A 23,540-nucleotide genomic window follows, 5' to 3' on the forward strand; every position below is an offset into this window, starting at 1 on the left:
TTCCTGTTGAACATTATCATTCTTCCAGAAAGGAGGGGAAAGGTACCCACACTCCATTTGTAAAGTGATGGCCTTTGAGATATCAAGAAGGGAATTAAGGAGCCCTTCTAGAATTCTCATCCTGGCATGTTCCTGAGAGTGGTGTACCGGACATCTTTAGGAAGTGTCCTAGATACAAGATGAGAGGACCATACGTCCTTGTGATAGGTATGTGGGTGATCTTGGAAGATTTTTGCTGACCTTGGAGTTTGTTGTCGAAAGCTGAAAAAGGCTTGGAAAGGTCAGGAGAAGAGCAAGTATACAATGAAAAAATTAGATTGAGAGAAATCAGGACTTTTCAGCCTAAAAACAGGAGAGTCAACAAGGGAGATAATAAAAATGACAGTTTATTGGGAATTTACCAGGTGCTGTTTAATTCATTACATGTGTTACATGAACAATGTGTTCTTACTGCTCCTGTTTTGCAAGGTAGAGAGACCAGTGCTCAAGTTAAGTAATTTGTGTAGTACCGCATAGTACTAGATAGAACTGAGATTTGAATGCAGTCTGTCTGACTGGTACCCGCCCTCGACCTCTGTGCTTTGCTGCCTGCTAGGGACTTATACCCTGGATCTCAGTATGATAGAGTGGGGAGGTGCTCCTTGACTTTAGAAAAATAAATAAACAAACATTTATTACCTCATAGTTTCGGTGAGTCAGGTTTTGGGAGCAGCTTAGCTGGGCAGTCTGGCCTGGGATCTTCCACGAGGTTGCACTCGATACATTGGCTGGGCCGCAGTCATCTGAGAGCTAGACCAGGGCTGGAGGATCCATCTCCAAGGTGGCTCATCTGCACGGCGGGCATGTGGTGCTGGTTGAAAAGCCTCAGTTCTTTCCCTCTCGTGGACTTTTGAAGGAGCTAGTTTTCAGGTTGCAAGTGTTCTTTTATAGAAATATTTGGAACTCACCAAGCCCCTTAGTAAAACTGACTGAAAACAGACTCAAAAGGATTTGGAGAGCTCCATCACAGGGAAGAAAGGTTAAGGGGAGGGAGAGGTGCTTCAAGAGCTTGAAAACATGAGGGAAAACTGGTTTCTACCTTATTATAGTAGATCCTTGAATTGATCGAGACTGTTTTTTTTTTTTTTTGCTAGGTTCTTAAAGGGCTGTGTCTGTTTCTTGGAGAGATGCAGGGTAGACTTTTTTGGTGAGGGGAGGTTGTCTCTAGGAAATGCTCATGGAGGTAGTTATTTATACATGCCCTGCCTTGTTCTAGAAAACCAGCTTATAATAATACAGTAGCAACAAAGAGAGAAAATGAAGCGGCGGTTTGATGGATACTGTGGGTGGGGAAGGAGGTTGGAATATGTGGCACTTTCCTGGTCTGGCTTTGTAAGATGTGGGGTGGCATGGAAGGGCTGCATACTCTTTGGAAATCCTCATAAACGCTGCTCTTTCTTGGTAATTATTGAACGGCTCTGAACTGGAGGCTCTGGGTCCTCAGCAGTAACTGGATGGAGGCCATTCGGTGCGGCCAGGCTTGGTGGGTGGGGTCAGGGGTGTGTGTGCAGCAGTTTCCAGCCTGCCTAGGGTTTGGTGCTTCTGCCTCGTGCCAGTTAGTTTTGTTTCTTGTTCGCCCACAGGGCTGAATTTGCCTAGTGTTCCAGGGGCTGGGTGACTCTGAGCTGCCTTCTTACCTCACTGATGGAGCCAGGTGTTGACTAGTCTCTCCCTGTGGGACTTACCCAGGACCGTGTAACGACGGGGCTGACTTGCTTGTACTGAACTTTTGTTGTTTTAAACTTTTTTCCGCCTTATTTCAAAGTGAAACATTTTCCGGATTGAAAATTAAAAAACACTTTTTAGCCCAAATAATAAGTCCCTGAAATCCTTTATCTAGAGATGACTCCTGATAACGTTTCTTTAGGGTCTCCTGACCTGTTTTGATTCTTTTTGCCACCCCTCTTCCTGTGGGTGGGGGGACGCTATTTGTAACTGCTTTCTTCCTCTGTATGCTGTCAGTATCTCTTACTCTTTTCTTACGGTCCTGCAGGTATAAGCAAACAAATAAATAAAGTAGAAATTACCTAGTGAACCTAACTATATAAAATGTTCAGAAAAAAATGAGCACAGCCTTCCCCACCAGCCTGATACCGTGGTGACAGTTAGGCATATTCCTTCCCGTTCCTTTTTCTGTGCCACGAGACAAGTTTGAAGATGTAGAAGAAAGTTGGCAGGAAAGCCAGAGTCAGTGAAGTGGGAGCTTATAACTTACAGAATCTGAACTCAGTGTGCATTTGCTTTTGTCCATCCATGTTGCTTTTTGTGTCCAACAGTGGAGAACACACAGCTGACCCTGAACCTGCAGACAGAGAACAAAGGCGGTGTTGTCTCGGGTGGTGAGCTGACAATTTTCCTGGACGGGCCGGCTGTTGATCTGGGAAGCGTGCCTAATGGCAGCGCCGTGACGGATGGTGAGTGCCGCCCTGCTCCCCAGGGCTGTGCCGGGATGGGGCAGGGCGGGGCAGGGCGGGGCAGAGGAGGTGCCCAGATCTTGGTTCTCTACCAGGTACCTGGGTTTGGGTACTGCACAGCCAGCCCTGACGCTTCTTTTTTTTTTTTTTTAACTGAGGCTTAGGGGTCCTGGGCAAGTCCCTTAACTGCTTTGAGCCTCAGTTTTTGTTTTTGTTTTTTTTAATTTTATTTATTTATTTATGGCTGTATTGGGTCTTCGTTTATGTGCAAGGGCTTTCTCTAGTTGCGGCAAGTGGGGGCCACTCTTCATCGCGGTGCGCGAGCCTCTCACTATTGCGGCCTCTCTTGTTGCGGAGCACAGGCTCCAGACGCGCAGGCTCAGTAGTTGTGGCTCACGGGCCCAGCCGCTCTGTGGCATGGGGGATCCTCCCAGACCAGGGCTCGAACCCACGTCCCCTGCACTGGCAGGCAGACTCTCAACCACTGCGCCACCAGGGAAGCCCCCTGACACTTCTTAGCATCATGGATCACAATCAGGACATGATTTTTCAAGGACTGTTTTCTGTTAAAGGACCAAAATAAATACCAAGCCTTTGTAAGCGTGTTGTTGTTTTGGTTCTAGAGCAGAGAAAAACATGTTTTCATCCCACATGGACTTTGTAAAATAAAACATCTTTATTAAATGTTACTTGGGCCCATTTTTCTTCTTCCCAATCCAGTTAAACTTCCTGGAGAGCTTGAGAGTGTCTTTTATGAGATGGCCTTGGTTGGAAAAGGGGAACTGTGTGTCTCAGAGATTCACACTAGCTGAATACAGGCAAGAAGCAGGGAAATTGGAGTGTCTCTTGCTCTGTCCTGAATGTTGGCGGTTTGTTTCTTTTCATCTAGTTTGAAATTAGTCACTTTTGGATCTAGCAGGAAATTACTTCATGAAGTCTGAGGTCCAAAACCGGTTGGCTTTCTCCATAATTTTTCTTGTTAAGCGTGATGTAACTACGGCACCTTCCAGGCCCCAAGCAGGCTTTCTGTAGCTTCAAGGGGTGGGGTTTGAATTCTATCTGAAGGGCATTTGAGTGGAATCTCAGTGATTGGATGGGCCTTGACGTCTGAGAATCCTCCCTCAACTGACCTCCATGGTGCTTGGGGTACTTTTGGTGCATCTAGAAAAACCTGCATCATTCACTCATTCAGCACATACATCCACAGTTGAGCACCTGGTGTGTACTAGCTCTTGGACCGGGTGCTAGCCAGACGTCAGGGGCAAAATTCACACGGTCTCTACTCCCTAGAGCTTGTGATCTACTTGGCAGGGGCAGGGGATGTTAGATATCAAATGAGTAAACACAGAAATAATTATATAACTGTAACTGTGAACAAATCTATGAAGGAAGAGTACTGGGTGGTATGAGATTCCTTTACTAGTGTTTCGGTGAGTCAGGTACAGAGTCAGCCAGGGCAGCTGGATCGTGGGGAGCGAGAAGGAGGTGCTGGGAGGTGAGGTCAGTCAGGTCACACAGCCTCGAAGACCTTGGTAAGGATTGTGAACCTCAACCTAAGAAGTAGAAAGCTGTTGAGGGGTTTTTAATCAGGAGAGTATCATGATTTGATTTAGATAGAATCTGATTTGGCTTTTTAAAAGCTCTCTGGTTGCTGCGATGTGGAGAGATGCCCAATTCCTTGCTTCCACTTTGCATGGCCAGCATCTATCCTCTGTCTCACGGGGTGTGGTTCATTTAACGTATAAGGCAACACGCTTGTAAGTGCCTTAGACATTCTTGAAGGTCTTGGGAAGAGCTGTTTCCCAGGTTTGAGCCCCTCTGTTCCGCAGCCCTGATCAGACCTCACCCAGCCGTCCCTGTCCTTGTCATGCTGGAGGCTGCAGCTTGCTGGACCGTTGGTGTCCCCCTGGGGTGGGTAACTTTAAAACATGCACTTACCGCTGTTCCTGTACCCACATCTCAAACAGAGGTGTGAGCTTCTCAACGTTTCTGTCTTTTTTTTGTGTGATTGTTCCCTTTTCCAGGTTCACAGCCGCCTTCGAGAGAATCCAGCGGGACGGCTGTCACTCCAGAGAACCGGCACCAGCCCCCCAGCACAAACTGCTTTGGTGGGAGATCCCGGTAAGACACCTCCCTCCTTGTGAATGAGGAGGAGCCTGGAAGTTGCTTAGAGCTCTTGAAAACATGTTGGGAAGCGGCGAGGAACAATTTTTGTTAGAAACTGTTGGAAATTTCCAGAGAGCTTATAACTGACTTATAAGTATGTTAAGATGGCCCAGAGAGGAATACAAAACTCAGGATTCTCGGAAGGGTCAGGGGTGCCTTGACAAAGCTTGGGACTGACTCAGTGGGTTATTTGGCCGAGAGGAACTGTTGAACAGAGCTTGACTGCTTTTTATGCATCAGGTACAGTAGCCACAGTTATCCTTCCAGGATGCACATAGGAACACTCAGAGCAGTGGTTCCTTGTATGTGAAATTTTCTGTCTGTACATTTCTATTTGCGGGGGGTGATCCATGATTCCCTTTGGAGTGTTGGTTAAGACCTCCTGCACACAGAGTCTGACCTGTATTATACTTGTTATATACATCCCAAATGACTTAATTTTATTTACCGACATTCCCATCTTATACCTGTGTTAATGGTGCAAACTCCTCTCCACGGTCACTGAATTCCCAGGCAGAGGAATAATTTTAAGTGTATTTGAGAGATGGGGAGGAGGTTGGGAACCTGCTTTTTTAAATAAATAAATAAATTTATTTATTTATTTATTTTTGGCTGCGTTGGGTCTTCGTTGCTGTGTGCATGGGCTTTCTCCAGTTGTGGCGAGCGGGGGCTACTCTTCGTTGAGGTGCGCAGGCTTCTCATTGCGGTGGCTTCTCTTGTTGCCGAGCATGGGCTCTAGGTGCACGGGCTTCAGTAGTTGTGGCACACGGACTCAGTAGTTGTGGCTCGCGGGCTCTAGAGCGCAGGCTCAGTAGTTGTGGCACACGGGCTTAGTTGCTCCGCGGCACGTGGGATCTTCCCGGACCAGGGCTCGAACCCATGTCCCCTGCATTGGCAGGCAGATTCTTAATCAATGCACCACCAGGGAAGTCCCGGGAACCTGTTTTATTGTTTATTACAATGTACAAAATCCCCAGACATTTTAAGGAAATTTTAAGGAAAAGAATCATATGGAATGTAGTTTGTATCTGCAGAGAGTAGGCGAATAACTGGTAAAAATCCTCCCAAACAAATCCCGGGCGGTGGGGGAATAATGCTTTAAGAAACAAAGCATATTTTAGCCAATACCCACAACATCTGGAAAGATCCCTCTGAGGACAGCCTTCAGCCTCTCTGGATTTGGTTGTTTTGAGGGTTTGTGAGGTCTTGATGCTTGGCAGGCGTCAGGAACAAGAGGGGGTTGGATGTTTGGATCTTTTGTCTATAGCATCATTAGAAGCAGAGGTGCTATTTGCCTGTCATCTTTTCTCCAAGCCTCTGCAAAGGTCTTAACTACCTCATACCATGAAGACTAGTCATCTAGCGAGTCACAGAGAAGAGTGATTTGAAGGTTGAGATAAGTAGTCGACTCTCACAGGGTAAGGACCAACGATATAACTGGCAAATCTTATATCAACAAAGGCATGATTGGCGCCCAGAGTTAGAGAAAAGAAAATCTCTTCAATGGTGAGTAGCTGGTGGAGAGGAACACCTCAGACATTCACTCTGAGAATGATGCCTCCTTAGCTCTGGTGCTAGTAACTACCATCTTAGTCTTTTAGCTGACTTGGAAAATTGGTGTCAAACACAACTGATGTCACTTAATTTGGGGCTGGAGGGCAGTGTTCAGCTCTTAACGTTTGGACTTAAGTTCTTGACCTATTTGTTGCTCTCTGAAGTTCTCTAGTTGATAGGTCTTGAAATTTACGTGTCTGGATAGCGCTTCTTTGCTGATGTGTTGAGGATTCTTGAGTGTTACAACAGCAGGCAGACTTCAGCAGAAAATCGGACGCATTTTTGCCCATAACACATGGCGGACGTTCAATGCTAGTTAATTGTTAGTGGGCAAATTGCCTTCTAGGTAGCTGAAGCCGTGTAGGAGTCCTCCTCCACCTGCCCAGCTACTGCAGCATTTTCCATGCCTGGCCTCTGAATTTTCACAGGCCTCTTCCATCTAAGTATTTATTGTGTGTTCGCATGGAACCTGCTGCCATTCAGCAGCAAACACTTTTGGATGTATGGCCCAAAGGCAGTCTCTTCTGCATCCTTAAGACCCCCCTTTCCCCACTGCTGCCGCAGTTACGAAGGTCACCGTGCACACGGGGTAGCAGAGTAGTCTGCTGGATGAGTGTGAGGCTCTGGAATCAGATGTAGATTGAATCCTGGCCTGTCATTTACTTGCTATACAATATTGGACAAGTCACTGAAATGCTCAGCCTCTCAGTTTTTTCAGGCATGAAATGGGGACATCGCCTGCCTCACAGGGTCACTGTAGGAATTAACTGAGATGAGTTCTGTCAGTCTGAGAGCCTTGCACACTGGGAGCGCTCAGTGAAGGTGGCCAGGAATTGCATCTGGAGACGGTCTTTTGCGCCCCACATCCCCACACCCAAACCTGGGAAGCACGGCATTACTGAAGCATTCCTGTCCAGGAGGCTGTAGTTAGGAGGGTGGTGAATCTAACGTTCAGGATTCAGGGACAGTCCTCCGCTGTCCTTGGTTTCCTGTGGCAGAGAGAATGACGGGCTTCTGCTTGCCGCCTCCCAGACTAAATATTTAGCTTTCGCCGTCTGAATGGTTGGTTTTTCTTGGACTTGGGTGCTGTTCTCCATGATCAAAGGTGCTCTGATGTGCCCGTGAAGGTGAAGATTACAATGTGAAAGCAGCCTTTTCCTCTCCTTCCCCTGCTTTATACAGCCATAGAACCGGAACCGTGTAAGAGTTTTATCTTAAAGGTTCATCTACCCAAGCTCATCCAGCAAAGCTACCACGTGCTTGCTAAACAAGGCCTCAAAGCTCCGTCTCTTACTGGGATCTTTCTCACTATTTAGGGATCATCAGGTGAAACATCTCTAGTTGTTTTGCCATCTGAGCTGCCACATGGAAGCCAGCACAGGATCGCCACCGATGGCATAAATTTATTAGCAGACAGACCATGTTAGTATCCAGTCGGTGGGTCTGGCTGAGTAAAGAAAGAGTTAATATTGTACATCGTTGTTTAGTCCTACAATGAAATGGCGTCCCATAACAAAAATGGAGGAAAGATAGTTGCATCACTGTGGTAGAATTTCAGAAACATAATGTTGTACAAGAGCAGCAGATCACAGAAAAAATATATAGTATGATGTCATTTATGTGAAGTTCAAAAATGTAAACTGAAACCATGTATTTTTTATGGATACCTTCATAGGTGGTAAAACTATAAAAATTGGAAGGGAATGCGAATTAACCCTGAATTCAGGAAGATGGTTGTCACTGGTGGGCTTAATGAGGAAAAAGCACAGTGAAAGCTTCTGGGTATGGGGGATGCTATTTCTTGGCCCTGGGTGTTCATTTTATTATTCTTTTTTCAATTGACTATATACTTAATATATTCTTTGGTTTATACTGTATTCTTCATAATACAAAAACTGTCATCCACCAACCTAGGTAAACTGTATAGTGATGGTGTTAGGTTGGAGAAATTGTTGTGTGCCATCGAGGTAGACAGATTTCAGAACTTAGGGATTCTCCAGGCTCGATAATGACCACTCATTTCTCTTCTGCCCAGTTTATCTTTATAGCAGTGGAGCCAGGGATTCTAAGGCGATGCTTCACGTTGGCCTTGTTGGCTGTGCTCCTGTTACTTAGAAATCTCAGGTGGGAGAATTTAGTTTGGGCCTTGGGAAAGGGTTCCAGATGAAAGCTGGTCACTGCCAGATCATGTGTCAGAACAGCAGTAATCTTGGGGGCCCAGGAGGCCCTTTGGTGTTTGGAGCAGGGGCCATTACGTGGTGTACCCAGGGCTCTGTCTGTGAGTGTGCCGTCCTGCCCTGCGTCCTCAGCCAGCGTTCCTTATTCCAGTGTGTTATGGAGTCCCCTGGGAGAGTGTGTGCTAGTTGGCACAGGGAGGGCCTACCACACCCTTTAATAATCCCCCAGTGTTTATTTTATTTTGCTGGAATGAGGGCCAGCTTGGGAACCGTGCCTAAGTCAATTCAGGCTTTGCAGTTCTCATGTGTGCGCGGTGTCGTGCACACCTCGCCTTGCACGAGGCCTGCCAGAAACATGGTGTCTGCTCTCCACAGTGAGCGCACAGTCTTCATGGTGTACACGATGTATATGAAATGGCGAGTGTCACGGGAAGCTCAGAAAGAGGAGAGATGAGCACGTGGAGAGGGAGAGACCGAGGCGAGGCGGGGCGTGGGTTTGCAGAGAGACTTGTCCACTGTCCAAAGGTTCAGTACAGTGTCTTAGGGGCTAACACATGAGGGTGCTAACTAGTGAACTAGAAGAGCTAGTGCTGTGGTGGACGTGGAGGGGGAAAGAACCCAGCAAGGGGATCCACTCTGGTACCGGCAGCTTTCTTCAGAGCTACCGCTAGGTTAGAAAAGCCAGGGCGTTGGAGTCCCTCTGTGGTTTGCTGATTCTTCATCACCTGTGATTTTTTTCCCCACTCCTCAGCTATTACATGAAACCAGGGAGTTAAGGTGATGTCACCTAATGGGTGAAACCATAGGACTGCCCGTGAGCACTGCTGCTGCTCCAAGCATAGCCTTAAGATTTCTTCTGACTTGAGTAACTAGCTCCTCCATCCAGAATCCCCGTAGATTTTCCATCGTCACACAGGGAAACGGTACCAACAAATGGAAGAATGCATTGAACTTGCTTTTAGGTTCCTAAAGTTTTTCATTAATAGGTCTGAAAACTGTGAAAGGGATCTTGGTTAAGAATCTAGACATAGGGGCTTAAATAATTAATTTTTCTTTATTATGTATTATGTACATATTTATTGTAAGAGTATATGTGAATGTGCGTGAGTGTGTGCATGTGTTTGGTGTGAAGGGCTGCAGGCCTCCGTCCTCCATCAACTGTCACTACTGGGCAGTGTTGGTTGGAATCTAGATTTTAACAAACCCCCCCACGATTCTTTTACATGTGAAAGTTCAGACCCTCCTGTAATAAGTTTTCATCCAGCCTCCTTTCCTCTCTCCCTTTTTATCCTGCTTTGATGAAAACATATCCGATTTATTGACTCCCTTGCCTTGGCATCAGTGACCTCTGGAGATGTAAAAGAGCTGTAATCTCGGCGGCATAGAAAGGCGCAAGGTCTCTGGTGAGCTCTAAATAGCTCATCAGCTGTGTCTGCAGACAGCCTAGCCCAGAAAGGAAAGAAAAATAAACTTAACGGGGCCTGAGACTGCTGGGAACACTGCTGGGAGTCCTGGGAAGCAAAACTAATGGGGTAACGAGGGGTGGATAGGAACTGAGCCTTCAGGCACTCTGTCATTGTTGGCCACTTTCACCTGTCCTTCCACTGAGATGACTAAAGGCTAATTGATTTGGAACTGTAGTCATGTGGCGATGTCACCCTGTCAGCATGACACTGAACCCAGCATCTTTACAGTTCAGGCCTCCCATCCAATAGCTTTTACTTAAAATCTAGCTCTAGCCTCACTACGATTACTGGGGATGAGAAAGGAGTAAGAAAAGGAATACGTGTACTTCATTTCTCGTTCATTGATAGCTAAGATCCGGTCCCTGCACACAAGGAGCTTTCAGGGCTCTCTTCTGAGCAGGTGGTGTATAAGGAATAGGATTGAGACTGTGGACAGGAGCCCCACTGCGTTCTCAAAGGCAGACATCGAAAAGTCATCCTGGAGATTAATTACACATTAATTTATACATTAATTAATTATTAATTTATTAATCAATTATTATTTATTAAATCTGCACTAATTAAAATTATGCATTATACATTATTGTACATTTTTTTTGTTTGCTTTTGGCCATGCTGCGAGGCTTGTGGGATCTTAGTTCCCCGACCAGGCCCCCGGCAGTGGAAGCACAGAGTCCTAACCACTGGACCGCCAGGGAATTCCCTATTATACGTTTATTTATTCAGATCCATTTATTTCATTGGTCTTTACTGGGCATCTCTTCTGAGCCCAGAGAGGTGTGGTATGTGCCAGAAAGTAAGGCAAGTATCCGAAGTATCTGCAATTGGAGGCAATATTTGTTCCACAGACATGAGTGCCAGGCTGTGAGCTAGGTTGTGGTGATAAAAAGATGAAAAGCCGAAAAAAAAAAAAAGAAAAGCCACAGCCCCTGACATCGAGGACTGGCACCCAGTAGGAGACAGAGTCACAGGTGAGAATTCTAGTTTAGTGCAATGGACCCCATAGTGATGGTGAGTGAAGGCAGTGGAAAGTTTACCTAAATCCACCTGGTGGGGTTTAGGGGAAAACCTCACACATTTGAGCTGTACTTTTAAGGAGTTTGCAGACCATTGAAGTGGGGGTAAGGGAAGTCACTCAGGCTGAGGGAGCAGCGTGGGAAAATGCAATGGAGAAAAAGAGAACTTGGCATATTCGAGGACATATTAGTCATTTGGTAACGTGGACACATAGATATTCAGGATGATAGCTGAAGCAAACCATTGTTTGCAGGTCACATCCAGGCTGCCACCTGTTTGTTTGTTTGTTTAGAGCAGTGTTAGGTTCATAGCAAAACTGAGTATGAGGTACAGAGATTTCCCATATACCCCCTGCCCCACTTACACACAGCCTCCCCTGCTATCAGCATCCCACACTAGAGTGGTACATTTTGTTACAATCGCTGAACCTACATTGACACATCATTATCCCAAATGATAATGAGGGACTTTACCCCCCAGCGTCCATAGTTTATATTAGGGTTCATTCTTGCTGTTGTACACTTTGTGAGTTTTGACAAATGTATAGTGACTTGCATGCACCATTGTAGTATTATGCAGAATACTTTCGGGGCTCTAAAAATCTCCTGTGTTTTGCCTATTCATACCTTCCTCCCTATTAATTCCTGGCAACTACTGATCCTTTTACTGTCTACATAGTTTTGCCTTTTTCTAGAATGTCATATAATTGGAATCATAAAGTTTGTAGCTCAGATTGTCTCCTTTCACTTAGTAATGTGCATTTGAGGTTCCTCCATGTCTTTTCATGGCTTGATAGTTCATTTGTTTTTTAGCACTGAATAAAATTCCATTATCTGGATGTACCATGGTTTGTTCATTCACCTACAGGAAATCTTGGTTGCTTCTGAGTTTTGACAGTTATGAATAAAGCTGCTGTAAACATCCCTGTGCAGGTTTGTCTGTGGATGTGTTTTCAACTCCTTTGGATAATACCAAGGAGAGCAATTGCTAGGTTGTATGGTAAGAGTGTAAGAGTGTAAGAAATTGCCAAGCTGTCTTCCAAAATGGCTGTACCATTTTACACCCCTACCAGCAATGAATGAGAATTCCTGTTGCTCTGCATCCTCACCAGCATTTGGTGCTGTCAGTGTTCCAGATTTTGGCCATTCTAATAGGCATGTAGTGGTATCTCATTTGCATTTACCTGATGATGTACGCAGTAGAGCAGGTTTTCAAATACTTATTTGCCATCTGTATATCTTCTTTGGTGAGGTGTCTGTTCAGGTCTTTTGCCCATTTTTTAAATCAGGTTTTTCCTTTCTTTATTGTTGCGTTTTAAGAGTTCTGATAACAGTCCTTTATCAGATATGTCTTTTGCAAATATTTTCTTCCAGTCTATGTCTTGTCTTCTTATTCTCTTGACCACCTCTTTTTGTAAATAAAATTTTATTTGAATACAGCTATACTCATTCATTTACATATTATCTATGGCTACTTTCACGCTACAATGGCAGAGTTAAATAGGTGTGACAGAGACCATATGGTCTGCAAAGCCTAAGATATTCACTGTCTGGCCCTTTACAGAATGCTGATCCCGCTGTGGGAGATGGTAAGAAGGTGAGACCAGTTCACAAAGGGTTATGCTTTGCTGAGGACTTCAGATTTTATTCTTTGGAGATAGGAAACCACTGAGTTCTGAGCAAGGGCATGTTGTGTTATTTCTGTGGTAAATTATTCAGGTAAGTATCTGCTGGATGAATTTGAAGTTGTATCAGTTAGGGTTCATTGCCGGAAACAGAAACCACTCTAGGTATTTTGAGCAGAAAGGGATTTAATGTGGGGAATTAGGTATTTATAAAAGTCACTGGGTGGGCTGGAGGAGAAATGAGGCCCTCCCCATCCTTGGTTTCAAGGTTATAGTCCTGTGGTGGCAATCCAGACAGATGTCAGGAAACTTCTGCCCCTCCAACCACTGCATGTGCATGAAGTGGTGTCCAGGCAGTGAAGCAGGGAGACTGCTGGAACTACTGACAGCCATCACCACCACCAGAAGAGTGGTCTCTCCCTTTCTTCTGCTTTCCAAATCTCCTGCAAGAGCTTCTCATTGGTGCAACCTAAATCACTTCCAGAACCTAGGGGCATGGTAGTCTGAGAGTTTTCTAGCCCGTGCAGTGAGGGGACACGACAAGGGACACATGTGGAATAGAAGAAGGTAGGAATGTCTGACACAGTGGAGGTTGAGGCTAGACTCAGGGACCAATAAGAGGACTGCTGTGGGAACTGGTGAGATAGGAGTGGATGACTAGCTGTGGGTGGTGGCAGATTAGGGAGGAAATAGGAGAAAGACCTATAGGAGGTGTAATCATTGAGCAGGACTGGGTGACTCACTAGTGAGACAGGGTGGAGGATGAGGAGGCATATAGGGGACTCCCAGGCTCTTGGATTGAGACGCCATTCATGGAAATAAGAAATGCAGGAGGGGAGCAGCTTATGAAGCTGTCACTTTAAGGTGGCATCCCCCATGACGGTTGTGATTGGTGCTTAGCAGGCTCTGTGGACCTGGGATGGAGTCATTCCCCTAAAAGCGTATCCATAGGAGGAGGAATGCAGAGCAAAACAAACTTAGGAGATCTAGAGCACATCAAAGTGTATTCCTGACAGTGAACAACGGGGCCAATATAAGTGTCTCCACGATTTAGGGGATGGGGTGAAATTTCTATTGTATTTTAACTAGATCTGTGTCTGGATTTTAGCACTTCTCAGTCCCAGAAAATTGTGATTGAAAGGGAAAGAGTTTAGAGAGAAACCAATAAAAAGAGTATGCATCTCAGAGAAAGAATTTTTTGGTCATGGGAGCTTGAGCAGTTTGGGTATGGGATGATCAAAGATTGGAATAGAACTGACTGCAAATGCTTTGGACAGATGTGGATGGTGGGGGAAAGGGTTGCTGAAGCCATGGTGTTTGTGGTTGTGGTTTGGTGAGGTGAGGTTAGACTTTTCCTTTAGGATTCTGTTGGCACTGGATGGCTCCTTTTGAAAGTGCCAAGGTCTGTGGAAGTGGAGATTTGGGGTTTGGTTTAGTGACTGTCTTTATGATGGCATGCTCCATAACCTAAATAGAACGACTCCTTTCAAACACTGGAACAATTCTATATTTAGCTTTTTCATTTTGCGTTAGGTAAAAATAGTCACAGAACTGAAGCACGGAATTTATATTGCTTTACGCTCTACATGCCACAGGGGTTCCTGAAGTTGTTATGTACCCATAACTTACTGAAAATATAGTGAAGATATTAGTCTTAATATTCTATGGGTCTCCCATCCTTATCTCTATTTGTGTATTAGTTCGCTTGATTCTAGCATCCACCTCTATCATTCTGCCAAAATTACAGCCACAAAAGGCCAGCTGACTTGTCTGCAGGTTTCACCTTGTGGACTCGTCCTTTCTGGAAAAGTTGCCTGCCTTGGCATCTATAGTAGTGTGGAATCCCAGAGTGTTCCTCTTTTTTCTGGTTTTATTGATCTTTATTATTTAAAAAACAAATTTGATCCACGTGAAAATATATATATATAAATGTATTACACAATAGCAGGATGCACAATTATATAATGCAGTCAAGAGAGGTATCATTAGGGCTTCCCTGGTGGCACAGTGGTTGAGAGTCCGCCTGCCGATACAGGGGACAGGGGTTCGTGCCCCGGTCCGGGAAGATCCCACATGCCGTGGAGCGGCTAGGTCCGTGAGCCATGGCCACTGAGCTTGTGTGTCCAGAGCCTGTGCTCTGCAACGGGAGAGGCCACAGCAGTGAGAGGTCCACATACCGCAAAAAACAAACAAAAAGAGAGGTATCATTAAGAAGGTGACCTATAAGCAAAGATTTGAAGAAGGTGAGAGAGTTATCCATGAGGCTATCTCAGGGAAGAATGTTGGGCAGAGCAATGGCTCTTGCAAAGGAACCGAGCTGGGAGCGTGCCTTTGGAGTTGAAGGAGGCCAGTCTGGCTGGAGTGGAGGGAGTGAAGGGAAAATAGGAGGTGACAGCAGTAACAGGTAGGGCCAGATTATATCCATGAATTTCTTTCCTTTTTTAAAAAATAAATGTATTTATTTACGGCTGCGTTGGGTCTTCATTGCTGGGCACGGGCTTTCTCTAGTTGCAGTGAGCAGGGGCTACTCTTTGTTGCGGTGCGCAGGCTTCTCATTGCGGTGGCTTCTCTTTTGTTGGGCTCTGGGCACACGGGCTTCAGTAGTTGTGGCGCACGGGTTTAGTTGCTCCGCGGCATGTGGGGTCTTCCCAGACCAGGGCTCGAACCTGTGTCCTCTGCATTGGCAGGCTGATTCTTAACCACTGTGCCACCAGGGAATTCCCATGAATTTCTGCGTTATGTATTTCAAGGTTATTTTGTCCACAATACAAATTTGAAGTACGTCTTGTGGGCGAATTGAACCTTTTATCCTTATCTCACGATCTTCTCTTTTTCTAGAGTTTTTTCTCTTAAAATTTATTTGCTCTGAGCAATAAAAAGGAACAGCCTACAACAACATGGGTGATTCTCAGAAGCGTTATGCTAAGTGCAAGAAGCCAGACACAAAAAGCTACATTCTATGTGACTCCATTTACATAACATACTGCAAAAGGCACAGTTATTGGGACAGAAATCAGTCAGCAGTTGTTGGGAATTGAGGGGGGGATTGACTGCCAAGGGCACCAAGAAGTTTTGGGGCGCTATGGAAATGTTTTATGTCTTCACTGTGGTGGTGGTAACACGATTGTATGCATTTGTTTAAACTCACTGAACTGCACCCTTAAAAAGGGTGAATTTGACTATATGTATTAATAAATATGCCTGAATTTTAAAAATCATTTAAAAAATCTGTTTGGGGGACTTCCCTGGTGGCGCAGTGGTTGAGAGTCCGCCTGCCGATGCAGGGGACGCGGGTTCGTGCTCCGGTCCAGGAAGATCCCACATGCCACGGAGTGGCTGGGCCCGTGAGCCACGGCCGCTGAGCCTGCGCGTCCGGAGCCTGTGCTCCGCAATGGGAGGGGCCACAACAGTGAGAGGCCCGCATACCGCAAAAAAAAAAAAAAAAAAAATCTGTTTGGTTTGACATTAACATAGCTTCCCCAGCTGACCTTTGTTTTGTGTTTTCTCAGCATATTTTCCCCCACACATTTAGTTTCAGCCTTTTGGATGCTTATATATTAGATGGTGTTGCTTGCAACAGCATTTAATGGGATTTTTAACAAATAGTATGAGATGCGTGGGAGGTTGGGAGAAATAGGTGAAGAGGATTAAGAGATGCAGGCTTTCAGTTATAAAATAAATAAATCATGGTGACGTATGTACGATGTCGGGAATGTAGTCAATAATATTGTAATCACTTTGTATGGTAACAGATGGTAACTAGACATTGTGGTGATCAATTCGGAATGTATATAAATGTTGAACCAGTATGTCGTATACCTGAAACTAATGTAATTTATATGACAACTATATTTAAATTAAAAAAAAAAGGTTGAGGACTTCCCTGGTGGCGCAGTGGTTGAGAGTCCGCCTGCCGATGCAGGGGACACGGGTTCGTGCCCCTGTCCGGGAAGATCCCACATGCCGCGGAGCGGTTGGGCCCGTGAGCCATGGCCGCTGAGCCTGCGCGTCCGGAGCCTGTGCTCCACACGGGAGAGACCACAACAGTGAGAGGCCCGCGTACCGCAAAAAAAAAAAAAAAAAGGTTGAAAAAAACCCCAAACCAATATGATAGCTTTTATCTTTAAGCTCTCACGGTTAGTCCATTTATGTTTCTTGTGATTCTCGAGATCTTTGGAGTTTTCTCCAAAGATGTTATCTTTTTATCTTCTTGCCTTTTAATTGCTATCTGTCCTGCCTTCCTTGTTTCCCTTTGCTAAGCTAACTTTGTGTTTGGCCTGCCTTTTCTTTGTCTTGATGAGTTGAAGGTATCTTTGGCTCACTGATTATTTGATAATGGAGTGTGAAATTCTGCACCTAACAGTGTAAAGAGAACAAGAATTTCTACCCAGGCTCCCTGTCTGAAGATTTTCTGTTTGGACTTGGACTTTACTTGGACTTTTATGGCACATCTACGTGTTGGGTCTATTTTGTGTGCTTATAAATGGCCTTTGAAGGTACAACTTTAAAATGAGAAAACAACAACACTTTTTAACATGAGATTAGCGAAAGTCTAGAATAGGAGATGGTATGAATAATTGTTATTTTGTGAAGGAGAAGGGGAGATGAGGACATGGTTCTTTTTCTTTAAAATTTTACCTTAAAAAATTTACCTTAAAAAAGGTAAGCAAAAAGCTTTATTTTAAATCACATCATACAATTTTGCTTTACACTTAGAAAAGAATGGTGAACTGGGGACTCCTGAGGAGTTAGTTTTTCCTCTTCCATCTACAGCACTCCTTCTTTTGGAGGTGGGGAGCGGTACAGGGGGAGTGGTGCTGAGTTCTCAGCCAAACTCATCTGGACCTTATGCATCTTTGTGTCCCTACCAGGGCCTAGAATAGTGCTTTGCCGCACGTAGCAGCAGCTCAATAAATCCTTGTTGAGTTGAAAGAGTCTTGTGTTCCTGCTTCTCACTTGCCAGGACTTTGGGGTGGGTCTTCCTACTGGTTTACATTCCTTGGCACCCTGACTCCCTGAGAAGTGGCGGTTTCAGGGGCACAGGTTACAGGGGAGACTTTTTATCAGGACGGCCTTGTGCTTTCCAAGGCTTAGCCGGACCACCAAGAATGTGGTGGGTTCCCACTGCCTGCTCTGTCCCTCCTGTTCCTCCTGTTTTTTTCTTCATGATTGATATTTCCACTTTGAACCCTTTACATGGACTGTTCTACTCAGATCCTTGCAACTTTTAAGGTTAACGTTGGAATCAGAGATAAGTTGACACATAAATACGTCTTGCTTGGAAAAAGAATGCGTGAAGTCCATGTGCCTGAACTCTACCAGGAAAGAGAGTTACTTACTTACCCTCTGAGAACAGTAATGTCCCACATATATATAGCTGTTCAAATCCCCAAGTGATGGTTGAATGTGAGGAATGCGTGTCTCATAAAGGACATTTGGATCGTGGAAATGCGTCCCTATGAGATGAGCACTGATTCCATAGGGCATCTCCATCTCTGTATAAGGCCTTCTAACAGAGTGAGGTGGGGTGCTCAGCAAGAATTACCTAGCCGTATATTTGAAAATTAGTATCTTCTTCTGTGGAAACTGACATTTATTTGTGCTGAGAGGATCTATTAGTTTTCAACTGCTGTGTAACAAATGACCACGAATTTAGGGCTTAGAACAGCATCATTTGTGAGCTCACAGTTCTGTAGGTCAGAAGACGAGGACACCATAGCTGGCTGACTGGTCTCCTTAGGGTCTCACAAGGCCAAAATCAAGGTGTCAGCAGGGCTGCATGCTTAATCTGGAAACTAAGGAAGAATTTGCTTCAAAGCTGATTCGAGCCATTGACTGAGTCATTGTAGGACTGAGTTCCCATTTCCTCGCTGGCTCTCAGTTAGGTCTTACTCAGCTCCTTATTAAGGCCATCCACACTTCTTCTCATATGTACCCCCCCATCCCACTCATCATCAAGCTGGCAAGGGTGTGTCAGATTTCCCTCGTGCTTTGAATCCGTCTGATTTTCTCTTCTGCCCTCCACTTTTGACAACTGCTGGAGAAAGTGTTCTGCTTTTAGATTATGTCATTAGATTGGACCCATCTGCATGATATCCCTTTCTTTCTTATTTTTAAATACATTTATTATTTTTTATTTGGCCACACGGCATGGCAGTCCCGACCGGAGATTGAACCTGGGCCCCAGCAGTGAAAGTGCCGAGTCCTAACCACTGGACTACCAGGGAATTCCCTCATGTCCCTTTCTTAAGGTCAGCTGTGCCATATAATATCATAATATTATCATGGTAATATCATGTGCCATATAATAACATAATCAAGGGTGTGATATATCATCATATTCCCTAGTTTTAGGCATTAGGGTGGGGTGTCTTTGGGAGGAGGGGCATTTTAGAAATTCTGCCGACCACAGAAGGTATCTTTCTTAAATCCCATATTTAATCACTTGCCTAGTCTTCACCTGTTGGAGAGCACTTGAAAATTATAGCTAGAACAAAAAAAACCATGAAAAATAAAATTTGGTTGGATTTGAAGATTGTCTTGCAATTTTAGTAATGAGTCTAATGAAATGATTTTTATCTGTAGACCCTGATGCTAGAGAATGTTTTTTTTTTTTTTGCGGTACACGGGCCTCTCACTGTTGTGGCCTCTCCCATAGCACAGACTCCGGACGCGCAGGCCCAGTGGCCATGGCTCACGGGCCCAGCCTCTCCACCGCATGCGGGATCTTCCCAAACCGGGGCACGAACCCGTGTCCCCTGCATCGGCAGGCGGACTCTCCACCACTGCGCCAGCAGGGAAGCCCTAGAGAATGTTTTTACATGATGTTCAGGGCTAACCTTTCTGGAAGACACTAGCTCTGACACTTCTCAATACCTGGTAGATTGTGGATTCCATCTCTTAGCACGGATTCCATTCTTTAAAAGGGTGGAGGGAGATGGGGAGGTGAGGACTGGTTGCCACAACCATGGGAAGTATTAGAGGTTACAGGCCCAAGAGTGCTTTTGTGCTTGAGAGCTTGCTTCTTTTATTCATTCAGCAAATGTTTTTATATGCCTACTCTGGGGCCAAGCGCATTCTAGGTGCTGGTTATACAAAGGTACACAAAACAGACAAGGTCCTACCCTCATGGGCCTCGTTGAAGTCAGACATTAAACAGATAAACATATAATCACAAATGGAAGTGCCATAAGGGAAAAGTTTAGAATGCTGTGTGAAAAGAATTAAAGGGAGTTTAGTGCAGGCTGGGAGGTGAGGGACATTTAGACTAAGATTTGGATGAGAAGCCAACTGGGTGAAGAGTCCAGAGAAGAGGATGCCAGGCGAGTAGATCTGCAAAGGCTCTGAATTTTCCTTGGGAGGAGTTTAGAGGGAGGTTTGGAGGAATGTCCGTTGAACATATTCTTTTAGGAGCTTACCTCCCTCCTGCTGAATCCCTGCCTTTGCGATTCGTTGTCAGAACACTTAGAAATAACGCCCCGTATACTGTCATCCCTGGTACCGCAGGGTCCCCTGTGGCTCTTTCAGGTCTGGGGCTGTAGCACAGGGACACTCTGGGCTGGGCCAGGTTCAAACAAGATGTGATGCCGGGAGGAAGAAGGTGGAGATACTTTTCTGGCCCACCTGTAGCAGAAGCTGGAGCTCCGTATTCAGGGTCAGCCCTGTGCAGCTTCCTCCTGCGTGTCAGTGGAGGCAGATGGTCCACCACGCTCATCTCCTGAGCTGCTAGAGCATCCCATGCCCTTGTACCATCTCAGGACATGGGACAAATAAGTCAGGGGCTGCCCTCTGTGTTCAAGGAACCTCAGATCATCCCCTCCTGCCCCGAGCGGGGGTGGGGTGGAACGAGACAGTGACCGCTTCCCCTGGACTTCATCTCTCGGTCAAGTTTGGGAGGGCGTTTGGGCGTTCTTTTTAGTGAAGCCCAACATGCAACCTGGGATGAGATGAGGTGAGTCAAAATTTATTGTATTTTCTCTCTTAAAATGATTTTTTTTAGTCTCAGGAAGCTGCCACCATTGAGAAGCTTGCTCTATATTCCAGGTTGGGCAAAAGTAAATCACTTGTCTTTCTGTCACGTAGAATGGACTTGCAGCAGTTTTATTTTTACCTTTCCTGTCGTTTCTGAGGCTGGCAGCTAGAGGTAGGGTGTGGAGTGGAGCCATAAATTACCCTTGGAATGACTCGGATGGCCCCATTTTTAACTCTAATTGCGCCTTTCCCTTTTCACCTCTCCTTTTTATCCCCCTCCCCCCGCCCCCCCTCCACATTTGAATGAGAAGGAAGAATTGAGGCGGCTGTAAGTGGGAGCAGGTTTGCTTAGTGACGCCTCTCTGAATGGTGGAAAACGTTTCTTTTCCCATCACCACTTCCCATTTTTTCCCTCCATGCTTCTATTTTAAGTGGCTGGTGTTTTTTTTTGTTTTTTTCTTTTTTCTTTTTCTGGTTCTTTTACTGGAAACCAGCCCAGCCTCACTCAGTTTTGTTTCCATGCTGCTATTAAAAGACAATGCCCAGTTAAGAGGACTTGGAGGAGGGGCCGCCCTCTTGGTTCTAGTCATCCAGGCAAAAATCGATTCCCTGGATTGGAGTGTGAGAAGAGTTTTAAGATTATTAGGCTATGGGAACATATGTATATGTATAACTGATTCACTTTGTTATAAAGCAGAAACTAACACACCATTGTAAAGCAATTATACTCTAATAAAGATGTAGAAAAAAAGATTATTAGACAATTTTTAACTTCTGTATCTGTTTTTTGTTTTTTGTTTTTTTTTTTAATTTAAATGGAGGAAAACCCCACCATCAGTAGTTCTACCCTGAAACTTCTCTTTTGCTGAGCTAATGAGCCTGAATTCTGAGGTCAAAGAACCTCCCTTTAGTATCCTGGGCCTCTTTTACCAAGATAGAAAAGTATGCTTGGCACCCGGTATCCGGTCAGCCATGAATTCTTTTTTTGCGGTACGCGGGCCTCTCACTGTTGTGGCCTCTCCCGTTGCGGAGCACAGGCTCCGGACGCGCAGGCTCAGCGGCCATGGCTCACGGGCCCAGCCACTCCGCGGCATGTGGGATCTTCCCGGACTGCGGCATGAACCCGTGTCCCCTGCATCGGCAGGCGGACTGTCAACCACTGTGCCACCAGGGAAGCCCAGCCACGAATTCTTGACATTTGGGAGAGATGTGTCCCCAGGCTTTGAAGAATCCCTATATTTATTAATACAGAGTGTTTGTAGAGTCCTGAGTATTACCTGAATCACATTCCCATCAAGGTTTTTGTTTTCTGGGTGTTTTATTTTTGGGAGGGGGCTATCCTCATACCATAAGTTACATGCCTTTAAAAAAATTTATATATTTATTTATTTATGGCTGTGTCGGGTCTTAGCTGCGGCACGCGGGATCTTTCATTGTGGTGCACAGGCTCTTCATTGCCTCATATGGGTTTCTCTCTAGTTGTGGTGCGTGGGCTCCAGAGCGTGTGGGTTCAGTAGTTGCGGCGCATGGGCTCTCTAGTTGTGGCGCACAGGCTTAGTTGCCCCACGGCACGTGGGATCTTAGTTCCCCGACCAGGGATCGAACCCTTGTCCCCTGCATTGGAAGGCGGATTCTTAACCACTGGACCACCAGGGAAGTCCCAAGTTACCTGCCTTTTAAAACTTTAATTTTTTCTCACGTGATGAGCTGTTTTTTTTTTTTTTTTTTTTTTGTGGTACACGGGCCTCTCACTGTTGTGGCCTCTCCCATTGCGGAGCACAGGCTCCGGACGCGCAGGCTCATTGGCCATGGCTCATGGGCCCAGCCACCCCGTGGCATGTGAGATCTTCCCGGACCGGGGCATGAACCCGTGTCCCCTGCATTGGCAGGCGGACTCTCAACCACTGCGCCACCAGGGAAGCCCATGATGAGCTGTTTTTGCAGTGACTGAAACACACAAATTGCTTTTTAAAATAATGAAGATAGGTTTATGGAGGTATACAATAAAACGCCCCCTATGCAATGTACAGTTTGATAAAAGTATAGCGTCTGGTAACCACTACCATAATCAAGATATTGAAAGTTTCATCTCCCCCAGAAGTTCCCTCATGTCCCTTTATAGTCAGCCCCTACTTCTTTCTCCAGCTCTTGGCAGATACTAATTGCTTCCTTTCCCTACAGTTTTACCTCTTCCTAAATGTCATAAAAATGGATGGATATACTCTGTAGCCTTTTGTGTCTGTCTTCTTCCACTTAGCATAATGCATTTGTGATTCATCTATGTTGTTGCATCATCAGTAGTTCAATCCCTTTATTTACTGAGTAGTATTTCACTGTGTGGATGTACCACAGTCTGTCTGTTCATTCACCAGTTTGGGTTGTTTATGTTTTTGGAAATTATGAATAAAGTCACTATAATTTGCCTACAGGTTTCAGGTAAACGTTTTCATTTCTCTTGCGTAAATACCTAGGCATAGGATTGTTGGTTCGTATGCTAAGTGCATGTCTAACTTTGTAAGAGACTGCCAAACTCTTTTCCAAAGCGATGGTGCCACGTTGTGTTCCCTCCAGCAGTGTTTGAGAGTCCCAGGTGCTTTGTGTTCTCACCACTACTGTTACTGGCAGGTTTTTTTGTTTTGTTTTTGTTTGTGTGTGTGTGATTTTTTAGGTTTGTTTTGTTTTGTTTTTACTTTGTCCATTCTAACAGTTGTGTGATGGTACCTCATTGTCGTTTTAATTTGTATTTCCCTAATGACTAATGATGTTGAGCATCTTTCATGTGCTAATTTGCTGTTTGTAGATCTTCTCTTTTAAAATCTTTTGATTATTTTTATTGGTTTATTCTTTTTATTATTGAGTTTTGAGAGTTTTTTTTTTTCTAGAAATAAATCCTTTATCAGATAGGTATCTGGCAAATGATTTTTCCCAGTCTAGGGACTGTCTTTTCATTTTCTTGATAGTGTCTTTGGAAGAGCAGGAGTTTTAAATTTTGATGAAGCCACCGACTACTTTTTAAATCCATTTCCTCATAAAGGATGTGGTAGATTTATCAATCCCAAATTCTGAGTGACCACCAAATTTAGAATTTCATTTTTTAATTTAGCAAAAATTT

The 23,540-nt window shown here is 45.0% G+C and overlaps 1 protein-coding gene across 2 annotated transcripts in view; it reads left to right on the forward strand.

Annotated features, from left to right (window-relative positions):
- WWP2 (WW domain containing E3 ubiquitin protein ligase 2) overlaps nt 1–23,540 on the forward strand; it is a 145,190-nt gene that overhangs the window by 55,717 nt on the left and 65,933 nt on the right. For both annotated transcript variants that reach the window (XM_060000151.1, XM_060000152.1), the window contains exons 5-6: nt 2,316–2,453; nt 4,478–4,574. In XM_060000151.1, the coding sequence (XP_059856134.1) occupies nt 2,316–2,453; nt 4,478–4,574 (235 nt within the window). The remainder of the gene's footprint in view (nt 1–2,315; nt 2,454–4,477; nt 4,575–23,540) is intronic.

Source organism: Delphinus delphis, chromosome 20, assembly GCF_949987515.2.
Source record: "Delphinus delphis chromosome 20, mDelDel1.2, whole genome shotgun sequence".
Lineage (NCBI taxonomy): Eukaryota > Metazoa > Chordata > Mammalia > Artiodactyla > Delphinidae > Delphinus > Delphinus delphis.